A 19217-nucleotide genomic window follows, 5' to 3' on the forward strand; every position below is an offset into this window, starting at 1 on the left:
TGCTACGTGATAAAGCATATTTTGATGGATTTTCGGTCATATTCAGCATATTTGGTTAGCACATCGCGCTGCGACGCCAAGGGTCCCGGGTTCGAATCCCGGTCGGGCTTGGTTGTTTCTGAATGTCCATTCATAAATTTCATCATTTCATCACTCATCCCCATCTTCGCAAATTAGCCAAGAGGCACAAAACGCGAAGTAAAATAAACTAAATCAATCAATATTCAGCATATTTTCGCTTCTTCAAGAAATATACAGTCATTTTCCAAGTGGATTCGATCCTACTCCCATGTTCACTCGAGGTTTTTATTTTTTCTTGGACTGCAGCAAAATCTTTTCCATTTTTAATTGAAAATTTACAGAAAGTATTCATTGCGCATTTCAACTCATCAGGGCCCATCAAGTGAACTAAAAATAGTATGTATATGAAAATATTTCAGCATCAGTTAGATATTGATGTTCGAAACAGTCTAGTTATAGGGGCATATTTTTAGGTCATAAGAGCATATTTTATTGCATATTTTAGGTCATAAAAATACTACCCCTATACATAACATTAAGCTTAAACATAGTCCAAAACGATGTACATTAACAATAGCACAGCGTGCTACGCCAGGCATTCTGGGTTCGAATCTACGCGTGGGTGTTCGTGAGTGTCCCTTCATCAATTTCATTGTATCATGACTCATCCTCATGTCCGCGATTAGCCAAAAGTTGAAGAAAAGCGAAGTAAAATTAACGAAATCAACCAACAAGGAAACAGCGTTGCCACTACACCAACGGGGAGTCTAATTACAGTAACGATAAGTTGATAGGAACTGGACCTACAGTTCAAAGTGGGATTCGAACCAGTGAAGAACCTCTGCCATAGCGCAGTGGTAACGCTTGAAGCAAAGGTTCTCCAGTTCAATTCTCACTGAGAACGTGTCAGTGCTTATACTCCACTTCAAACTGTAGATCAAGTCCGAATTTGCCACTCAGTGTACAGAACTGACCTTGCCAGGGTGTTTTCTGAACTATTGAAATATCTCCACACTGTCTAACCCTGCATCTGCATGGTGTCAAGACAAGATTTAAATAACAACAGAAAAGGAAGAGAGTTTTTTTTTTGCACAGGATTCGAACCCAAGTCTCCTGGCATATAAGCGTAAAGTAGGGAGAAATGCAGGGCAATAGTAGTTAATCAAACAGAAGATTTATTTTTAGTGAATTTAATGCATTCTTAAAGTATTAATTTATTTATTTATTTGTATCTTATTTATTTGTGGCAGAGATTAAGGCTCATGCCTTTTCTTACACTCAACCACATACAAAAGTACATAATATAGAACATATTCATAAATTGATTCATATATAAACATTGCAAATAACGATCACACATATATCTTTCATGTCAAACCAACAGCGGTAAAAATATGTAGAATTCAATCAAATGCATAAAACATATATATATATATATATATACATGTACACACACTCATACATAGGTTTATATACATAACAGGCCACTACAAAAAAAAAAACACTCCATGAAACTTTCTCTTAATCTTCTTTTGAAGATACCTATGGAAATTGATTTTCTCATTTCATGTGAAACTGCATTCCAGTCTCTAACCACTGATACAGTAAAAGAGTTACTAAAGAATTCAGTTTTGTGAGTTTTAATTGTTAGAAGATTGGAATTTTGGTATCTTGTGTGTGGTAACTCTGGGTTTCCTAAGGCAAGCAATCTGTCTGTGAGATATAAAGTATAAATATAATGGCCAAATGAACAATAACATAAACAAACACATGTAGAAAGCGCCCACAAATGATTTCCTTAGAAATTTCCCTTTCGATGTGGTTGCGTCACTTCTGGAAGTGTTTACAAACTTTAGATGGAGCTATTTCAAGGTGGAATTGTCAGTTCAAAGGCTATTCACTGAATTAATGTTCGTTTGTGATGTCTCAAAGGCTTCCTCACAATTTTTTTCAAATCATCTGAACGGTGTCTAGTAGAGAATCCTTCTAACTTACTGCCAAGCTCTGTGATGGAGTGGTTAGAGTAGCTCCCTTTGGAAATAAAGAGAGTGAAAGGGGCAAGTCCTTACGTTTGTTCAATTCAACTTCATCACTTCGCCATTATTTTCTGTCGTAGCGATTAACCCACAGATGCAGAAAAGTGACGCAAAGAAAAAAGTAAAGTGCTCCCCTGTGCTTTGCACCATGCCATGAAGGCGTATAGGGGGTGTGGAGTTAGGGCCCCACACTTTTTCGACACGGCCGAAGGTGGGGGTGATGTGATGAGCACCAGGCCTCTGACAGCCCAGAGTTTCCTCCAGGTACACACTTTATACGACGTTGGGTGGGCGCCGGAGCCGCTTGAACAGGTGGAAAAAATACTGGTTCTCCCCCGCTGGGAGTCAGACTAGAAAAGTGACGGGAAATAGTACAAAATACCCTGTGCATGGACCTCCTTGATGGTTTAGAGGTAACGCCGTCAACTTGTTCTCAAAGTGCCCCGGCTTCGATAACCAGCGGAGACATATTGCACGGTGGTTCTAATCCCACTTGAAACTGTAGGACCAGTCCTGATTAGCCTATCTGAGCATGAAGTGGACTTAAGCAAATACGCATAAAGAAACTTGCTCAGATTTTGAATAGGCAAAGAGGTGGTGTCAAGAGAATGAAATATATTGTGCCGATGCACTGCAACAGACGGATCTTTCGAATTCACAAAGAGAAAAAGACGAACCTGGTACAAATCGTGATTGTGGAGATACGCAAGGATATCGGCCCTGTTGGAATTATATCTTCCATTTAGACCCTATAATTCTGTGCATAAATAATACCTCCACCGCGTTTTAGCTTTATTAATGTTAAATTTGTTGTTGAAAGTGTGGAATATGTTCTTCTGCGAGGACATGAGAATTTTATCTAGGGTTGCCGTTCTACACTCCTCCTGAAATCTCAAGTGTAATATCGAAGAATATCATGCTCTTATGGTAAATATTGGTTGCTTATTTACTAGAAACACTAGCGTCTATTTCTACTTGGATAATCGCGACGATGAGGATGAATGATTTGATAAATGGTGACTGACAAAGGTACGAACTGTTGTATTACCATGTCCATTCCACCACATCAGATGGATCGAGTTGTTGAACTAACTTTGCCCTTCTGATCTGAGAGGGGGTCTGTTGAGAAAATCAACATTTTCAAATAAAAGCAGTGAAAAACTCGGAAAAACCCAGAGTGGTAAACCTTAGAATCCCTCCCAATTGTCATTTTTGATAGTCGAAAGTTCGAAATACCGTGCTGTGTAGTTTCCCTCCTGAAAAATCCTGCGTATGCCTCGTGCTGCTCCTTTTGGACGTTTCTCGTCATTACTCTCATGGGGCAAATAGCCTATGTGCTGACGTCCATTATAAATCTTCATCATTCATTAAAGAACTTAGCACAACGTACCTGGTGCAATTTAGGAATGCGATTGGTATTCTGACCACGCCTTTTGGTCGTGACCGGCGTACACCGAAACAGTGGAGTTGCATTAGAACCACACACACACACACACACACACAGAAATCCACACCTTGCCATGTGAGGTTTTGTTTTGTCTTTCTTTTACAGAATGACGATCCATCTTAGAGAAGAGGAAAGGCAAAAGTATTGTTTAAAGAAAAAGCCGAAAAAAACAAGAGGGTAGGAGAAGAGAGTTGTTTATAATCACTTTCGACAGGAGTTGTTTATCCTTCGCATTCCCACCAGCTGAACAGAAGCGTTTTTCTTCCAAGTGTCGCGTTTGTGTGCAAGGGACCATAATTCGAATGAAACGGCGTACCACAGCCTCGGATTCCTGCCCGCAGAAGCACCTAATAAGCGGTTTCCAAAAGAAACAATGGGGGTAGGCGGGCGGAGCATGGACGTAAGATTCCTGTCGTAGTTGGAATTTTCGAAAACTGAAACCATTAATGCAACTCGATTTGAGCGCTCCTCCTGTCATCCTTACCAATCTCCAGTCCATATACGTGAGGGGGACCACAAAAGCACGTGCATGTTCTTAAGCAGTGTTGCCATAACACCACTTGTTTCATTGATCGCACGAGGAACAGAGTTGGCAACGGCGCAGCTCCGTTTTTTAATGGTTGTTTACCTGACGTGCACGTTTTCGCACCAGCCTCTAACACTGAAACAAGCTCTTGGACGGATCTTGAAGCGTTACACGTCCAGCGAAGACCATCTTCATGCTTCTATCGCGCACCTGGATGGCAACCCTTCGACGATCTGACCTTTGTCAGTCGCCCACGTCGAGAGAAGATATTCAGTGTGCTGCAGGGCCCATGGAAATCGCCCACGTGTCTGGGGCGATGATTCTTCAGGGACGAAGCGTCGTCTGCTAAGCTCTGCGCTTCACGAGAACATTTCTTCTTCATCCTTCTTGCTACCTGCCTCCAGGGGGTTTTCTACCTTAGCGCGCCCCCTCTTCCCATACCGTGGCTCCGAATCGTTAGCTGCCAAGCCCACAGTCTGTTGAGACCCACGCTATGCGAAGAGCTCGTTCGTTTCTTTGTGGCAGTGAAACAAAAAACAACAAGTGACTTCCAGCAGGAGTTTTTCTGGAAATCTCGGTGCACCAGGGACTGCAAGTGAGCGTTTTCTTTTTTGGTTTTATTCCTAGTGCGAGACGGCAAGTGAAAGTACTGTTGTGATAACACATGGCGCGTTCCTGAGGCAAAAGTGCGTTCTGGACTAACCAAAGACATCGACCACACCGTGCAGATTCCCGCCACAAAATGACTCTTCCCGCGAACTGGTCTTTCTCAGATCGAGAGGGCGGTTTTTCGTAAGCGAGTGAAAAAAACAGGTTTTTACTTTGCAGTCAGCTGAGAAGGTGGAGGGGAGGGGGAAATATTCAGAAACAAAGCAACACATCTGGTCTGGACTGGCAAGTTTCAACCGAGCACATCTTTTTTTAAACCCAACAGGTAGAACCGGAGAGAATGACCAGCCAGAACAACACGCCGTCATCTAGCCCCACTTCCACGTCCTTGCTGGGGGTCGCTACAATGGAAACAGTTATCCGGGCGCCGGGGGAGGGGGAACCAGAGGGGAAGGGGGGAGCGAACGAGGAAAGCCTTGGCATTGAGGGACCGGGCAATACCAGTTTTTCGGGTTTCACAGAACCTCCCATCTCAAGCAACGCCGACAATGGAGGAAGCAGCCCAATAAGGGTGATAGTGAATTCGACTTCCGAATTAGTGGTTCCGAAGGACGCCATTACGACCACCATAGTGGCACACGTGGAGGAGGGGCCAACCACCGTCCTCGTCATGCCTGCTACTGAGATTGACAAAAATGGGACCACAATCATTGGCCTCAGGTGAGTATCATGCTTGTGTTGTTCTTGCCTGATCTTACCTCAGGGAACGCCCCTGGTTTAACTTGCATGCCCAACTTTAGAAATGTGGTGTTGTCAGAGGCGGCGGTAAGGGTGGGCCATAGGGGGGCACAGCCCACTTGTCAAGATATAATGGTAAAATTCCATGACAAGAATGACTAAAACAACTTCTTGTTTGGATCACGTAACAGCAATGTAAAGATTTTACATTGAAGATGTTGGCCCATCCAAAATCTCTCACAGTCATCCAGTCTGCCACCGCTACTGGGTGTTGCCACAATGTATTCTCAGTTGTTATGATAGTTTTCAATTCCTTTACCCCATAAGCCAAATAAATACATTTACGAATCTTACCTGGTTGAAACAAAACGAAATTATGCACAACAAGAATCCTGAAAGAAATGTCTATTCAATTGCGCCCGCCTTGTTTGAATACATTTGAATTGGAATTTTTGGGTGCTATTTTGCACCCGTCACGTTATACGGGGTCAAGCCCCTTACCTTACCTAAATTAACCGTAATGTCATTAACTAAAATATTAAAACATTCTGACTTTGGTTAAAACCTGAGGCTCTAAAGGGGCATTCAGCACACTTAAGGACAAGACACAGGCGCCAGAGCCTCGTTAGTCTGCAAAATGTAGTCCAGGGAAGTGAGGTTGACAATTGGGTGTCCTGTATGGAAAGATTACCCCGCGTCCGACTTGTTGATGGACGCGGCGATGATATTGAATGATGATCACACATCCTTACCGGCTTCCAAGGCGACGTAGTTAGCTTATACCACTACGAAGGCAGAGGTACCAGGTTTGAATGCTGGTATCATCCGGTTCATCATTTATCCTCATCCTAAACATTAATCCAAGAGATATAAGAGTGTTGTGAATAACCGTAAAAGGAATGAATGACTCCTTGTCCGTTGCGGGAATCGAACCCGGAACAACCAGTGGTAAGATTTTGAGTCGACCACTCGACGCACCTTGCCATCGAGGCATTCGAAGCGTTCTGCTGTAGTGTTTGTTCTTCCCATTAGCAAGAACGTGGGTTCCGCCTGAAATAACCTAAGTCTGTCCCATTTGAACCATTCCTTTAACCCATATATGCTTGTGGTTCCTTCAGGACGTCTGACAGCAATGTAGGAGTCCCGGATTCGATTCAAGGTGTGGCTGATCTCAGAGGGGTCTGCTTAAAGAGGGTCTGGGGTTCACCCAGCCTTTCATAAAACGGTTCAAACGGGAGCGTGGTGCTCGCCACATAACCTCCACAATAGTCGTAAATTTGTGTAGCACTATCTCCACACCACCCTATGGTATGGTGCAGGATGTAGCTGTTATATTCAGGTGCGAGGGATGTGCTTTATTTATATTTGTATTATTGTCTCGCCGATCAAGCGATCCCGGGTTCGATATCCGGTGGAAGAACATAGTGGTTCGGATCCCACTTTAAAACTGTAGGTCCAGTCCCTATTAGCCTATCTGTGCATAAAGTGGACTTGTAAACTCAAACTTATATATGTATATGCTAATAGAACCATAAGGCAATAATTAATACTTATCCCCTGCCTGTACTATATTGCAGAAGCTTGCTAAAAGCGGGAGAAGAGATCGAAATAAGCAGCTATAATTTACCCACAGTTCCTGCAGACGTAGAACTTGAATTATACCTTACTTTAATATCTTTTAATTTAATTTTCCTCTTTAGATTTCTGCATCGTGATAATAAGTACGTACACTTAGTACTCCGGCAGCATATTTGCAGATGATACAATTAAACCTACAAGTGTATCAATATACGCTGTATAAAAACACGCCTTATTACTAACTTCATTGTCTGTACAGGCCCTCAAAATCCGACATATACGTACGGTAATACCGGATACTGTCATTGCGAGGTTTTTCGAAGACCGTGGACATTTCAAGCCCACACAAAATGCCAGTTCACCTGAGTAAACAAAGGGACAAAGATCAAGAAACCCACAACTCCAAGCGCGAAGCACAGGTATCCTTTCCCTCTCCCCACCTCAGCCACAAGCGAACGGGACGAACACCAGACTTGGCAACACTGCGCCCTTCTCCCCACGGGGTGAGTGGTGACATCACGCTATTTGGATATCGCAGCGCCATCTGCAAGGGGAGGTTGCACGTCCGAATGCAGCTAATCGACATTCCAGTGTAATCCCACAAGTGCAGATTGCTGGGAGAGGGGCGGTAGGGCACATGCGGAATAAGAGTGCGAATGTTGGTTTGTTTAGAAGCGATTGTATTAGACCAGACTTGTTAAAGGTTCAGGAATCCATAAATTCTTTCTCGCACAATTTTAATTCGGTGCAAGTTGCGTAAAGAAAAAGGGCCGTATTTAAATTGATCCGGAGAAAAGGTTCCTGGACCGAATTGAAATACTTTACAGATAAAATGGTTCTTCACGGTCCAGAACCCATTTACGCTTGCTGATTTTCTCTCCTGGACCGGAATTGAAAGAAAGTTCTCAGTTTACATTTGTTTTTAAAGATATTGTTGTAATTCTGCTAAAAGTGGAAACATATTAAGGATTTTCCTATGCATTTGGAAGACATGTGCATTACTAAGGGTCGACTATTGTAATATTCCTCATTACGAAGAATGAGATGAATGATTCATTACCCGTATGTCTCCATCCAGTGGCGTTTTCGCCCCTTTTGCCACCGCACTATGCTAAATCTTATCTACAAAGGAAAATATACTGTCTTTGCCCCCTAGTTTTGGCACCCCCCTCCGGTTTTGGGACCCAATCACCGCCACTGTCCATCTATTTCATTAATTCTAGGGTGTTCGGGAAAAAACTCTAAAGTCAAAAAAGGCAATTTTAAGGCATGTAGTTTTCTATGTTTATTCTTTTAATAGTAAACAATGTAGACATGATACATGTTGGATCACTTTTAAGAATCTTTGCACGTGCCCAATATAATATTATGCTCATAATATGCTCTGGGATTGATTCACTAAGACTTAACAAAAAAGCAACGAAAATCTAAAGTTTGTGACTTCCCGAACACCATAATTCATCATTTATCCTTTCTCGTTCTTACTGTATTCCTATTTTTCTTTCATCTATCTTTCCTTGTTTATTTTTATCTTCTTCTGTTTCTCTCTTGTTTCTTTCTTCCTCTTTGTGTGTAATGTATTTACTCACTCTCGTACGTTCTTCTGTTTAGAGAGAGAGAATCGATTCTGAAATTTTCCCATATTAGGGCCTTGCCCCACCCACCCCTGGCGCCGTCATCGCCGATCTTCCAGGCTACCACCAGTGATGTGCGTCTACGCGTAAACAACGATAGTCTACTGTAGATTATTTTATACACGTAGATTGCGAAAGGTGATAACTTAGCGAACTTGGCGCCGTGAAATTAGAAGAAAATTATACTGCGTATCAGTTGCTGATGTATGAGAAAAAATGTTCATACTCTTTCTTCCAAATATGAACAATTTCTCACCTAGGAAGAAACCTAATATAGAAATAATTCTAGTGTTTTATGGGGGAAAGACCACTCTTGCCTCACCACTGCCATCTGTTGTTGTTTCTTGCATACTATTTATCTTCTTCCATAGTTGATAATAGAAGAGAAGAGAAATTTTGTTGTAAATAGGATTTTTTTCATTTCGTTAGGAACCAATATAGTTGAAAATTTCACTTTCATTTCATAAAAGCCTTGAAAATTAATTTTAATGCACTTTTGATTGTCTACGTAGTCTATGTAAACTACAACTCAATGTAATCTACGCGTAGATTACGTGTAGACAACGCATGTAGACGTAAACTTAATAGTCTACGGCACATCACTGGCTACCACCTTTGAAGCACGGGGGGAAAAGGAATTAGGTGAACGACCTCGATGCAGATAGTGGAAACGATGAGAATGAGTGTAGCCACTATCTCTAAGTGGGTGGGAACTGGCCACATTGCCTGTCAGCAAAACAAGCCTGACCACATGTAACGAATACGTTCGGTTTCGTAAGAATCAGGGGAAGGCTAAGCGAAGAACCTTGCAATGCCGTTCGGTCACTCACTTCTCTAGATTACGCAACTATCCCCCCCCCCCCAATTGACCGATTGAGTGCTCATTGATCTATAAATAAAAGGGGCCTCAGGGGGGGAGTTTACCTGGTTGCTCGATTTTTCGAGGGACTGCTTTGCCGAATTGACCCAGTTAACAGTTAGTTTCGTTGCACACTGTTACTTTCCCGTTTCGAAAGAATCCCTCGTATTGTGTCTCAACTTGGTAGTGACGAAGACTAATTCTGCGCGGGCACTAGACAGAAATTATTCTACCAGCGTCATCAGCGAGAGACCCTCTTTGATAGGGGAAAGAGGTGGGGCAACGTCAAGACATGGACAAGTAGAAACACACACATTTTCTTTAAAAAATACACGCGTAATAATAGTTATTCATGCATTATTATATGAGTATACTTAATTTATTGTACTTTCATGCGATATCAAAGTACTGACTGAATTTTATCTTATGAAAAAACCGCGCAAATGTGTAAGAAACATTTGCAAATGAAAGGGGCACAATTAAATTATATTTTCTTTATTTTATTAAATACCCGTCAATAAACTAAAGGAAATATATAATACAATTAAATTGTGGATAAATCTATGTCTTAGTATAGTGGAATTATGATTGATTGATTCTATTTATTTTACTTCGCTTTACTGCCATCTGTTGGGTAATTGGCGAGATAAGGATGAGTGATATGAAATTCAGGCCAGGTTAAATTTCGAACATGAGACCCCTGGTGTCACTTTGCATTATTAAATGTGTAAATCAATAAAATTGTGTACAAACCTATGTTTTATCCAGTGGACTTATGTAATACTTACTACATTAATTATATATTTTTTCCTTTCTAATACAGAGCCCAGCTAAACCATGCTAACTTTGAATCTTGAAATAGAACGTAAAGTACAGCTTCGGAAAATAGTTCACATTTTTCATTATTTTGACACGAAATTTCCATCCTTTGGTTCCTATAGTAGTACTTTTAAGTTGTACTAGGCAATAATTTTTGTGGGTGCCAAATGACATACATTCAAAATGAAGGTAGAGAGCGCTGTTACAGCATCTGGCCCCGGAATACAACGCCGTGAACAGAGCAGTGACGTTAAGCTTAGTTTGACAATTTCTGAAATCGAGAGTAACACTTCAGAGTAGAAGTGGCAACACTGCATTCTTGGCGCCTCACACTAATTGCCGAACAATAACAGTGTCAATACACCCTGGAGCTGGCTTTGTAGTTCACAAGAACAGTTAGAACTACATGTTGTTCTCGTAATGATCTGTAACAGTTTTGCTTTGATATCAAACGGTTCTTGCAGGAATTTGAACTTACTTCAAATTTATTTCCCTCCATAATGAATGATAAAGATAATATTAATATCTCTGATTATGGACAGAACTCGAGCTTCATAAAGACATTAAAACTTCTGGTTTAATCAATTGAGGCAAATGAAAATTCACTATAACACATGAAAACGTTGAGAGAATATGTAACTGTTATTGTATTTACTGAACAATATATATATATTTCAATTTCATTCGATATAAGAATTTACCAACTCATACGACATCAGGTTGCCAACCCATAGGAAATCAGGTTGCCAACCCATAGGAAATCAGATTGCCAACTCATAAGAAAGCAGGTTGCCAACTCATTGGAAATCAGGTTGCCAACTTACAAGAAATCAGGTTGCCAACTCCAGAATCAGCATCATCATTTCTCCTGAATTTTATTCTCTAGACTTCAGGCTTCGCAGATAGCCTCGTTAGCCTAGAATATACGCTCCTGATAAAAACAATATTATTCGTAATTGACAAAAGTTAACAAACTATAATTACTAAATGGAAATGTACACATTCAAAAGTTCCTGTTTGTAATAACAACTTGAATTGTTATAATGAGTAGCTCTAACGCAGTTCATTTTGTCGAGTAACGCCAGTAACAGATCTTTTATGATTACTTTTCATCATGTTCTCGAAAGGAATGTGCCGCCGGTGGCGCTGTGGTATCGTTGTCACCTTGTAATCAAGGGGTCCTGGGTTCGATACCCGGTGGAGGCACATTAGTGGTTCGGATTCCACTTTAAACTGTAGATCCAGTCCTAATTAGCCTTACTGTGCATAATGTGGACTTCACACACCAAGTCAATCAAGGCGATTTGGAGTTAGTTCCAAATATTTTCACATTTAAACGTGCAATGTTAGTTATAATGTAATGAATAGGGCTAAAAATACAAATACTCCAAAATATGCAAAATAAAATATGCTCTTATGACCTAAAAGTTTACAAAATATGCACTATAATTTGAAAAATATGCCTTATAACTAGGCTGTTTCAAACATCAATATATTAAAAATGCAAAAATATCCTGAATATGACCGAAAATCCATCGAAATATGCTATATCACGCAAAAATAGCCAAATATGTCAACATATACCCTTAAAAAGCACCGTAACTTAATAAGTTTCTTCATAATATGGATTTCTGTATATTCAGGGAACACATCACCCTTAGCAACATAAATATGCTAAGTCATAAAAATCCTAGTGCTAGTAATGAATATTAAATTAAATTTGTTATGTTTAGCGACAAAGGAAACAAAGAACGCTACACCAGAGGTGTGATAAATATTTTTGAACAATATTCTGACCCATAAATGGTTACAGCATGCAAAAATTATTGTTATTGATAAGCTACTCAATTGTGTGTGTAGCTTATGAAGAAAGTGTTGATGAATTTAATTGTGCAAAGAAAGCTGATTTGGGGGGGGGGCTACTGTAGAGAGTTTAGATTAATTTTAATTGTTGAAAGAAAACTTTCCTTGTGGCGCATATTGTAGAGTTTGGATGAAATTGATTGTGCAAAGGAATCTGTTTTGGGGTACTATTCACGAACAGTTCTCGCAAATCCAATTTAACTGACACAGTGATACAACCTCTATTTCGGTAATATTTCGCAAACAAGACGTTTAATTCGCGGAGAGAAAAACATTTTGCACTACTTCGCGAATAAACTTGGCGTATATTTTTACTCATTTCATCACTGGGAGTCAGGGATCCCGGGTTCGAATCCTGGTCTGGGCATGGATGTTTGTGAGTGTCTATTCATCAATTTCATCATATCATCAGTCATCCCCATCTTCGCAAATTAGCCAAAAGTGGCACAAAATGCGAAGTGAAATAAAGCAAATCAATCAATGCATCACTGGGAGTGTCATTACTAGGGAAAGGAACTTTAGGTAAATAAATGTTTTTTCTGCGATAAGATAGAGACCCTCATTTTTGCCAAAATTCTGATCATAGCCTTATATGTCAACACAGCAAATTTTATTTTACATAAAAACACATATTTTCCAGTTTTCCGTATGTAAATACATATTTTGCGAATTTTCATTTTAAATACATAAAATCGCTCATTGACTTCATCTACCTCGAAATCCTCGAAGGAAAAATGTTTATTCTCCGCACCTCTTTCATTTCGAGAGTGCTAGGTTTGTTTTGTCTTTGAACAACCTCGCTGGCAGACTTCTGGCACCTCGCGTACGATCCTATTGGGAGAAAATAGCTGTAAGTAGCTGGGGCTGGCTACACGTAACGATAGCAAGGCTTTTTAATGAAGCAATGCAGCTATTGTGGCCGGAAGGCATAAAATTTGACAATGTTCTTCTCTTGACAGATGCTGCAGCTTACATGCAGTAGGCCTTGCCGTTAGCTACTCCAAAATGGTGCACGTTAAATGTGTGGCTCATGCGTTGCATAGAATATGTGAAAAGATAAGTGCTCTTTATCACAATGTCGATAAACTGGTTTCAAATGGGAAGAAAGTTAGATCAAGTCGCCTAGAAGAATAGACATTTTTAAACAAAAATGTCCTGAGGTTCCCCTTCCCCCTACACCTGTAGTTACGCATAGTGTTGTCCACGGGACGAGACGGGACAGGCTTTTAAAAATTCGAGACGAGACGAGATTGACCATGTGTCATAAGACAAACGAATATTTTCGAGACGAGACAGCATTTCCACGAGGCTCCATGAGACGAGACAGGCCAAAGTCTCGTCTCGTGGGCAACACTAGTTACGCAATGGGGCACTTGGTTGGATGCAGATGTTATGCCCAGAACTTTGAAAAAATTGTATCTGTTGTAAATGATCTCGACAAAGAAGAATTCTGCAAGAACTGTTGATGGAGCCCTCCTTAAAAGTCGAATTGGCATACATCTCAACAAACCTGTCCATTCCTTCTAATTCCATATGAAAGCTTGAATCGTCCGCGAACACTTGGTTGAGATCATATGTCCACCTAACTTTTACAGAATTTTTTGGGAAAAACCAAGGTTTTCAAACTTTGTGCCAAATTGCACGTGTTTTGGAAAGTGAAGTAGAGGAAGAGGAAGCTTTGGAAAACTTCAGCGTTAGTGACATTTCGTGCTTCAAATATGCAAGAACTGTTTCTTGTGACGCGGAGCGATCTTTCTCACAATATAAGATGCTTTTTAGAGATAATCGTCACAGATTTACAATGGAGAATTTGGAAAAAACTATGGGGATCCACTGCAACTCTTCCAAAAAAATAGCTCGCTAAGAGGTAATCATTTAGAAACTAATTTCAGGTGTTTAAAATGCATGTTATAGTTTGTTTTTGTTACCAAATGTTTTTATTTTTGTCACATATTTTCCTGTTTTTATCACATATTTTCAACATTTATGACACATAAAAAATAAATATTTCTGTGTTTTTTAGCACATAAAGTTCCGTTCCCTAGTCATTACGTGCAAGATCTTAACGATTCTCGAGTTTTCGCGAATCGATGTCCTTACTTATCTAGAACTAGCTGATTGCCAGGCGTTGCTCGGGTATTAATTTATCCCAATCTTCTAATAGACAGGAATATAATGAATTCTAAGTATAGTGTAAAATGAACTTGGTGTTGAACGGCATTGGGAGTGTCACTATTCATCTGAGCGGCCCCGAAAACTACGGATTCCACACGAATATCGGTCGTTTTACATGTCACCCCCTTTCCAACCCCCACCCCTAGGGGTGCCAGGGGTGTCTAACCCCCACAGTATTTCTTTCGAGATTGCAAGGTTGGTTGAAATCGCTCTAGGCGTTCGAGAGTTGTGCCGGATCAAACACACATACATACATACATTTTTATATATTAGAAGAGAATAAAGTAACCATATTGAGTAACTGTTCAAAATTAGTAACTAACTGTAACTCGGTTACTTAGAGTAAGTTTTTGAAAACGGCGGAAAAGTATAAGTGAAAGTAATGCAAAATTAAGGAATCAGCCAAATCAGTGCTGATTCCAGATCAACTAACGCTCATTGTCCTTTCTTTGCAAAGTTAAGGGGAAAGGCCTTATTGGTAACATTAAGCAACTCACGAAGGCCTTTGAATATAAGACAGGAACGTTCCCTGTGTTCCTTTCTTCCACGGACCTCCTGTGGATATTTGGCTGTCTCGTGCAAAGTCTTCTACCCACCACAAGAGGCCTCCTTCACGCTCTCGCACGCAAGCAGAGGAATTTTACTTCATAGTGAAATGGATAACGTGACTAGCGTTGCCAACCAGCAATAAATTGCGCAAGGAGCAGCTCAACCAGTGTTGCTTGTAAATTGTGCGTATGTTTTCAGTTGTAAAAAACCAAGAAGGATGCACAGAAGGGCAGAAGAAAATTGTCCCGTAGCCTAATAGTAGCATCGGAGTAGGGACACTCACATTCAAGCATGCTTACAAATACAACAATAATAATATTACATCCTGCGCTTTATCCTGCGGGGCAAAATTTAACGTATTCAAATGTTAATCGCTGTGGCTATTTCGTTGCGGGCCTAGTATTCAATGATGTCAACAGATGTCGTGCTAAGGTACATGGAAGCAACGCACTTGCCACTCCGGCCAGATGCCATGACCGTCGTTGCGTTCTGCTAGCTAGCGCCATGACGCACTGTGCGATTGTAACATGAAGTGTAAGCAGCTGGAAAAATGATGACGCTCTGAGCTTTTAATTCTGTGTTCAATGTTTCGATGACGCATTCATGAGCGGGGACGTCATCATCAACAGAAAATGATTGTAATTGGTTGAAGACTTGTTGTTAAAATCGTTTAGTGCAAGACGTATTCGAGTGGTTTAAGTACGTTTACTGTTTTTTACTGTTTTGAATTCCGTAAATGTAAAACTATTTGTGAAACTGACTGTAGTGAAGGTACCAGCTAATGAACTAACTGAGAGATTGTGCATATGGTGTAACATGTCATTTAATTCTATCACTTGGTAAGTTTTTGAAAGGTGAGGGGGGCGGAACCCCCTTAACCCCTTGCTTAAGGGATCTCATGTTCGATTCCCAGTGGAATGGGGACTCCCCGGTGGCGCAGTAGTGACGTCATCACCTTGTAATCATGGGATTCCGGGTTCGATACCCGGTGGAGGCACATAGTGGATCGGATCCGACTTTAAACTGTAGGTCCAGTCCCAATTAGCCTTTCTGCGCTTAAAAATGGTTTTAAAACCAGGGTTGATAAAGGTCCAAGAACCCATAAATTCTATTGGGTTCCCCAAGAGGACCGAAACCTTTATCCTTGCTCAGTTTAAATTCGGTCCAAGTTGTGTATTGTTTCCTTGAAAGAAGGTTCCTGGACCGTATATAAAATGATCTGCAGAAAAGGTCCCTGGACCGAATTGAAATTCATACGAAAAAAAGGTCCCTGGACCGAATTGAAATTCATCCGGAGAAAAGGTCCCTGGACCGAATTGAAACACTTTAAACATGAAAAGGTTCTTTGGACCAAAACCCATTTACACTTCCTGATTTTCTCTCCTGGACCGGAATTTATTTAAAATTCCTGGACCTTCAACAAACCTACTTGAACTAAAACTCAGTCAAACAGTTCCCAGTTTAGACGCATTAAAGTGGTTCGAACACACACTTCCGACATGTTTCGTTGGTAAGAAAAACGTTAAAGTTGGCTACACTGCCGGTAACTACGCATTAGGTGTCTTTTAGGTAACAGAGCGTAAGTTATGCCCCAATCCTCTCCTTTCGTGGACAAGATGCCTGGCTGAGAGAGCGGTGAATTACGCAGAAAGAAACGGCCAAATCTTTTGTGCAACCAACGTACGTAGCTGTTTCCAACCATTCTTCGGATGACCTCTGCGACCAGGCTCGAAGGAGAGGTCAGGGTGCTTCGGAGACACCCACAGCTTCATGAAGAGGTTCGCATCGCGCTCCCCCTCCCTTCCTCCTTCATTCTCGTGCGTGTCTTGTGCGAGACTTGACCCCAGGACCACTTCGCAGGCGTAGCTGCTAACATTTTACCTTGCTGACCGTGTCGCATGAAAGGAACAGGACGTGACGACAATCTCGTTGGCCAACGTCATGCGTTTTGCACGCACTGCAGGGCTTTTTGCGACGACACACGCTGGTTATAAAACATATTTCTGCTGAACGATTCATGTATGGTGGCAAAAGTTGCCGTGAAGTTACCGGAAGTGATCCATGCGCAATCCTGGGAATGTAAGTGCTTCGAGATGGCTGAAGATGCTTGTATTCGCAGATTTAAACCGCACACACGTCATCGTGGCACAACCTTTCTCGTGATTTTCACATCACGCACTTCAGACAAATGCTGGGATGGTATCTTCAATGAAGTTCGTGTTGGATTCCTTGCTTGTCTTTTTCTTTGTACGCCTTCGCAGTTAAGGTTAACGCATTTGCAAATAAGCAACCTTGAATAAGTCGACAACCGAAAAATCTTTGTTTTGCTGATGGATTAAGCATTCCTTCTTTCCGGAACGTTATTTGGGCATAATTATTTTTGTTGGTTCCCTGTGCAAATGCATTTGTACAGTGGCGGCGATTGGGTTCCAAAACTAAGGGGGGTAAGGTGCCAAAAAACTGGGGGGGGGGGCAACAACCCCCTCGCCCTTCTAATCGCAGCCACTTCATATTTTGGAATCTGTTTAGTTTTCTTGAAGGATTCCCCGATGGCGTAGTGGTAACGCCGTAGCCTTGTAATGAAGGGGTCCCAGGTTCGATTCCTGGTGGAGGCACATTAGCCTTACTGTGCATAGAGTGGACTTAAAAACAACAACTCAATCAGTTTTCTTGAATTTACTTCCATAACTTGGGTACAGCCAGTTTTAATATTCTTAAGTTAATTTCGGCTAAGGATTCGTAGTTATCGTACCTGCATCTTGAAGGCAACATAACAGGCTGTGTCCAAAATGCAACCCGCGGACCACATCGGACCCTCAAGACCCGACCTCGCCCTCCGTTATCCTCACCAGGTCATTCCAGGAGTGAGGGTGAGGTCTGCCCTCATGAGGTTCGCCCTCCGTATAGTGAAACCTCTGTAATGTGTCTGGGTATTCCAGAAAGAATAAACGTAATGATTCGTATCACATCTGTCCATCTGCCATGATGCCTGTGGCTCGTGACAAGAGAATAGCTGTTCCAAGTGGGACAACTGAGCCTGTAGCTGATGAAATGGCAGCGTCGTTAGACAACTGTGGTTCAGTGTCATCCGATATAGATTTTCTTTTGTACATTGTATGTATCTCACCTTTAAGGTTTTCTCTCACTCTCACGACTCATCCAAGCCCTCAACGTCTTAAGTCTTTCGGATGGTCAATACCTCTGGTAGCTACTGGCCCTGTATAGAAAAAGAAGTTTGGACACCCCTGCTATAAAATATGTAGGCTAACATTCTGCAAAATGAAAATTCCATTGCTACAGTTATACAGAGTGAATCATAATAGAGTTTATTTAAGAATTTATTTCGACTAAACTACAGTAAAACCTCGTTAATGCGGACTAACGGGGAGGATAAGTTGACCGGTTTAACTCCGTTTATAGCACCAACACACGTTTATTATGGTGTATTTAAAGGTCATAGGCCTAAATACACTATACAGTACAGTACAAAGTCTGCGGGAAACAGAATTTCATCAGTGGTTCACTGCCTTTTCTTTGGGAAGTTCTCTTGTTGACTTCTAGCCACATTTAAAACCTTGCATTCTGCTTTTTTCCCTTTTGCCTGTCCGGATTAAGCGAAGTCCGGCTTATCGGGGTCCGGATTAACGAGCTTTTACTGTATATGGAATACAACAATGATATTTGTTGTGTATCAATCAGTAACACTTCAAGTTTACATGAATGTGTACAAATGTTCAATGTGGCTTCCACCAGTTATGCGACAGACATCCTATGGAAGTTCAATTTTTTGCCACAGTTTTCCCAAGAACTCCTCGTCCACCAAAGAATGGGCGTTTCTTATCCTGTCCTTTAGCTGTTGCACACTCTATAGACTTTGTCTTTCACATAGCCCCAAATGCAGAAGTCTAGAGGTGGGGAACTTTTAAGACACAGCCTACATTTCCTTCACATGTGAAAGTCGCCATTTTCTTTAACACTACCGGACACTGCCGGGTTGTAATGAATACATTGACTTTCAATTGAATAGTTACAACCCGGCAGTGTCCGTAACTGTACAACAAACCTCATGGTTGTGTTTCAGATATTTTTAAAAGATAATAGACGTGATAAGTTGTTTACTTGTTATGATACATGCTGTATAGAAGATAAATATAAACTTTCAATAAAGATTCCGTCCGTAGTTTTGGAATCACACACTAGAAAAATACTATTTGCTGACTGGCAAAGCTTGTGGACAAATACTGGCACTCAATGCGGTAAGGCCTACTATTCTATACAAGAAAGAATTCCAAAGGAATGTTAGTTTAAAGAGATTCAACTCTCCCGAAGTTCCCTCACAACTATAATGCGCTGCAGGTTAAGC

General features: G+C 41.1%; 1 protein-coding gene across 3 annotated transcripts in view; it reads left to right on the top strand.

The window, feature by feature from the left end:
• Positions 1-5112: 5112 nt before the first annotated feature.
• Positions 5113-19217, top strand: part of grh (grainy head) — a 446442-nt gene continuing 432337 nt past the window's right edge. For all 3 annotated transcript variants that reach the window (XM_083138915.1, XM_083138919.1, XM_083138917.1), the window contains exon 1: positions 5113-5359. In XM_083138915.1, coding sequence (XP_082995041.1) covers positions 5310-5359 — 50 coding nt within the window. In that variant the 5' untranslated portion in view covers positions 5113-5309. The remainder of the gene's footprint in view (positions 5360-19217) is intronic.

This window comes from Lepisma saccharinum, chromosome 17 (genome assembly GCF_977018435.1).
Source record: "Lepisma saccharinum chromosome 17, izLepSacc3.1, whole genome shotgun sequence".
NCBI classification, from domain to species: domain Eukaryota; kingdom Metazoa; phylum Arthropoda; class Insecta; order Zygentoma; family Lepismatidae; genus Lepisma; species Lepisma saccharinum.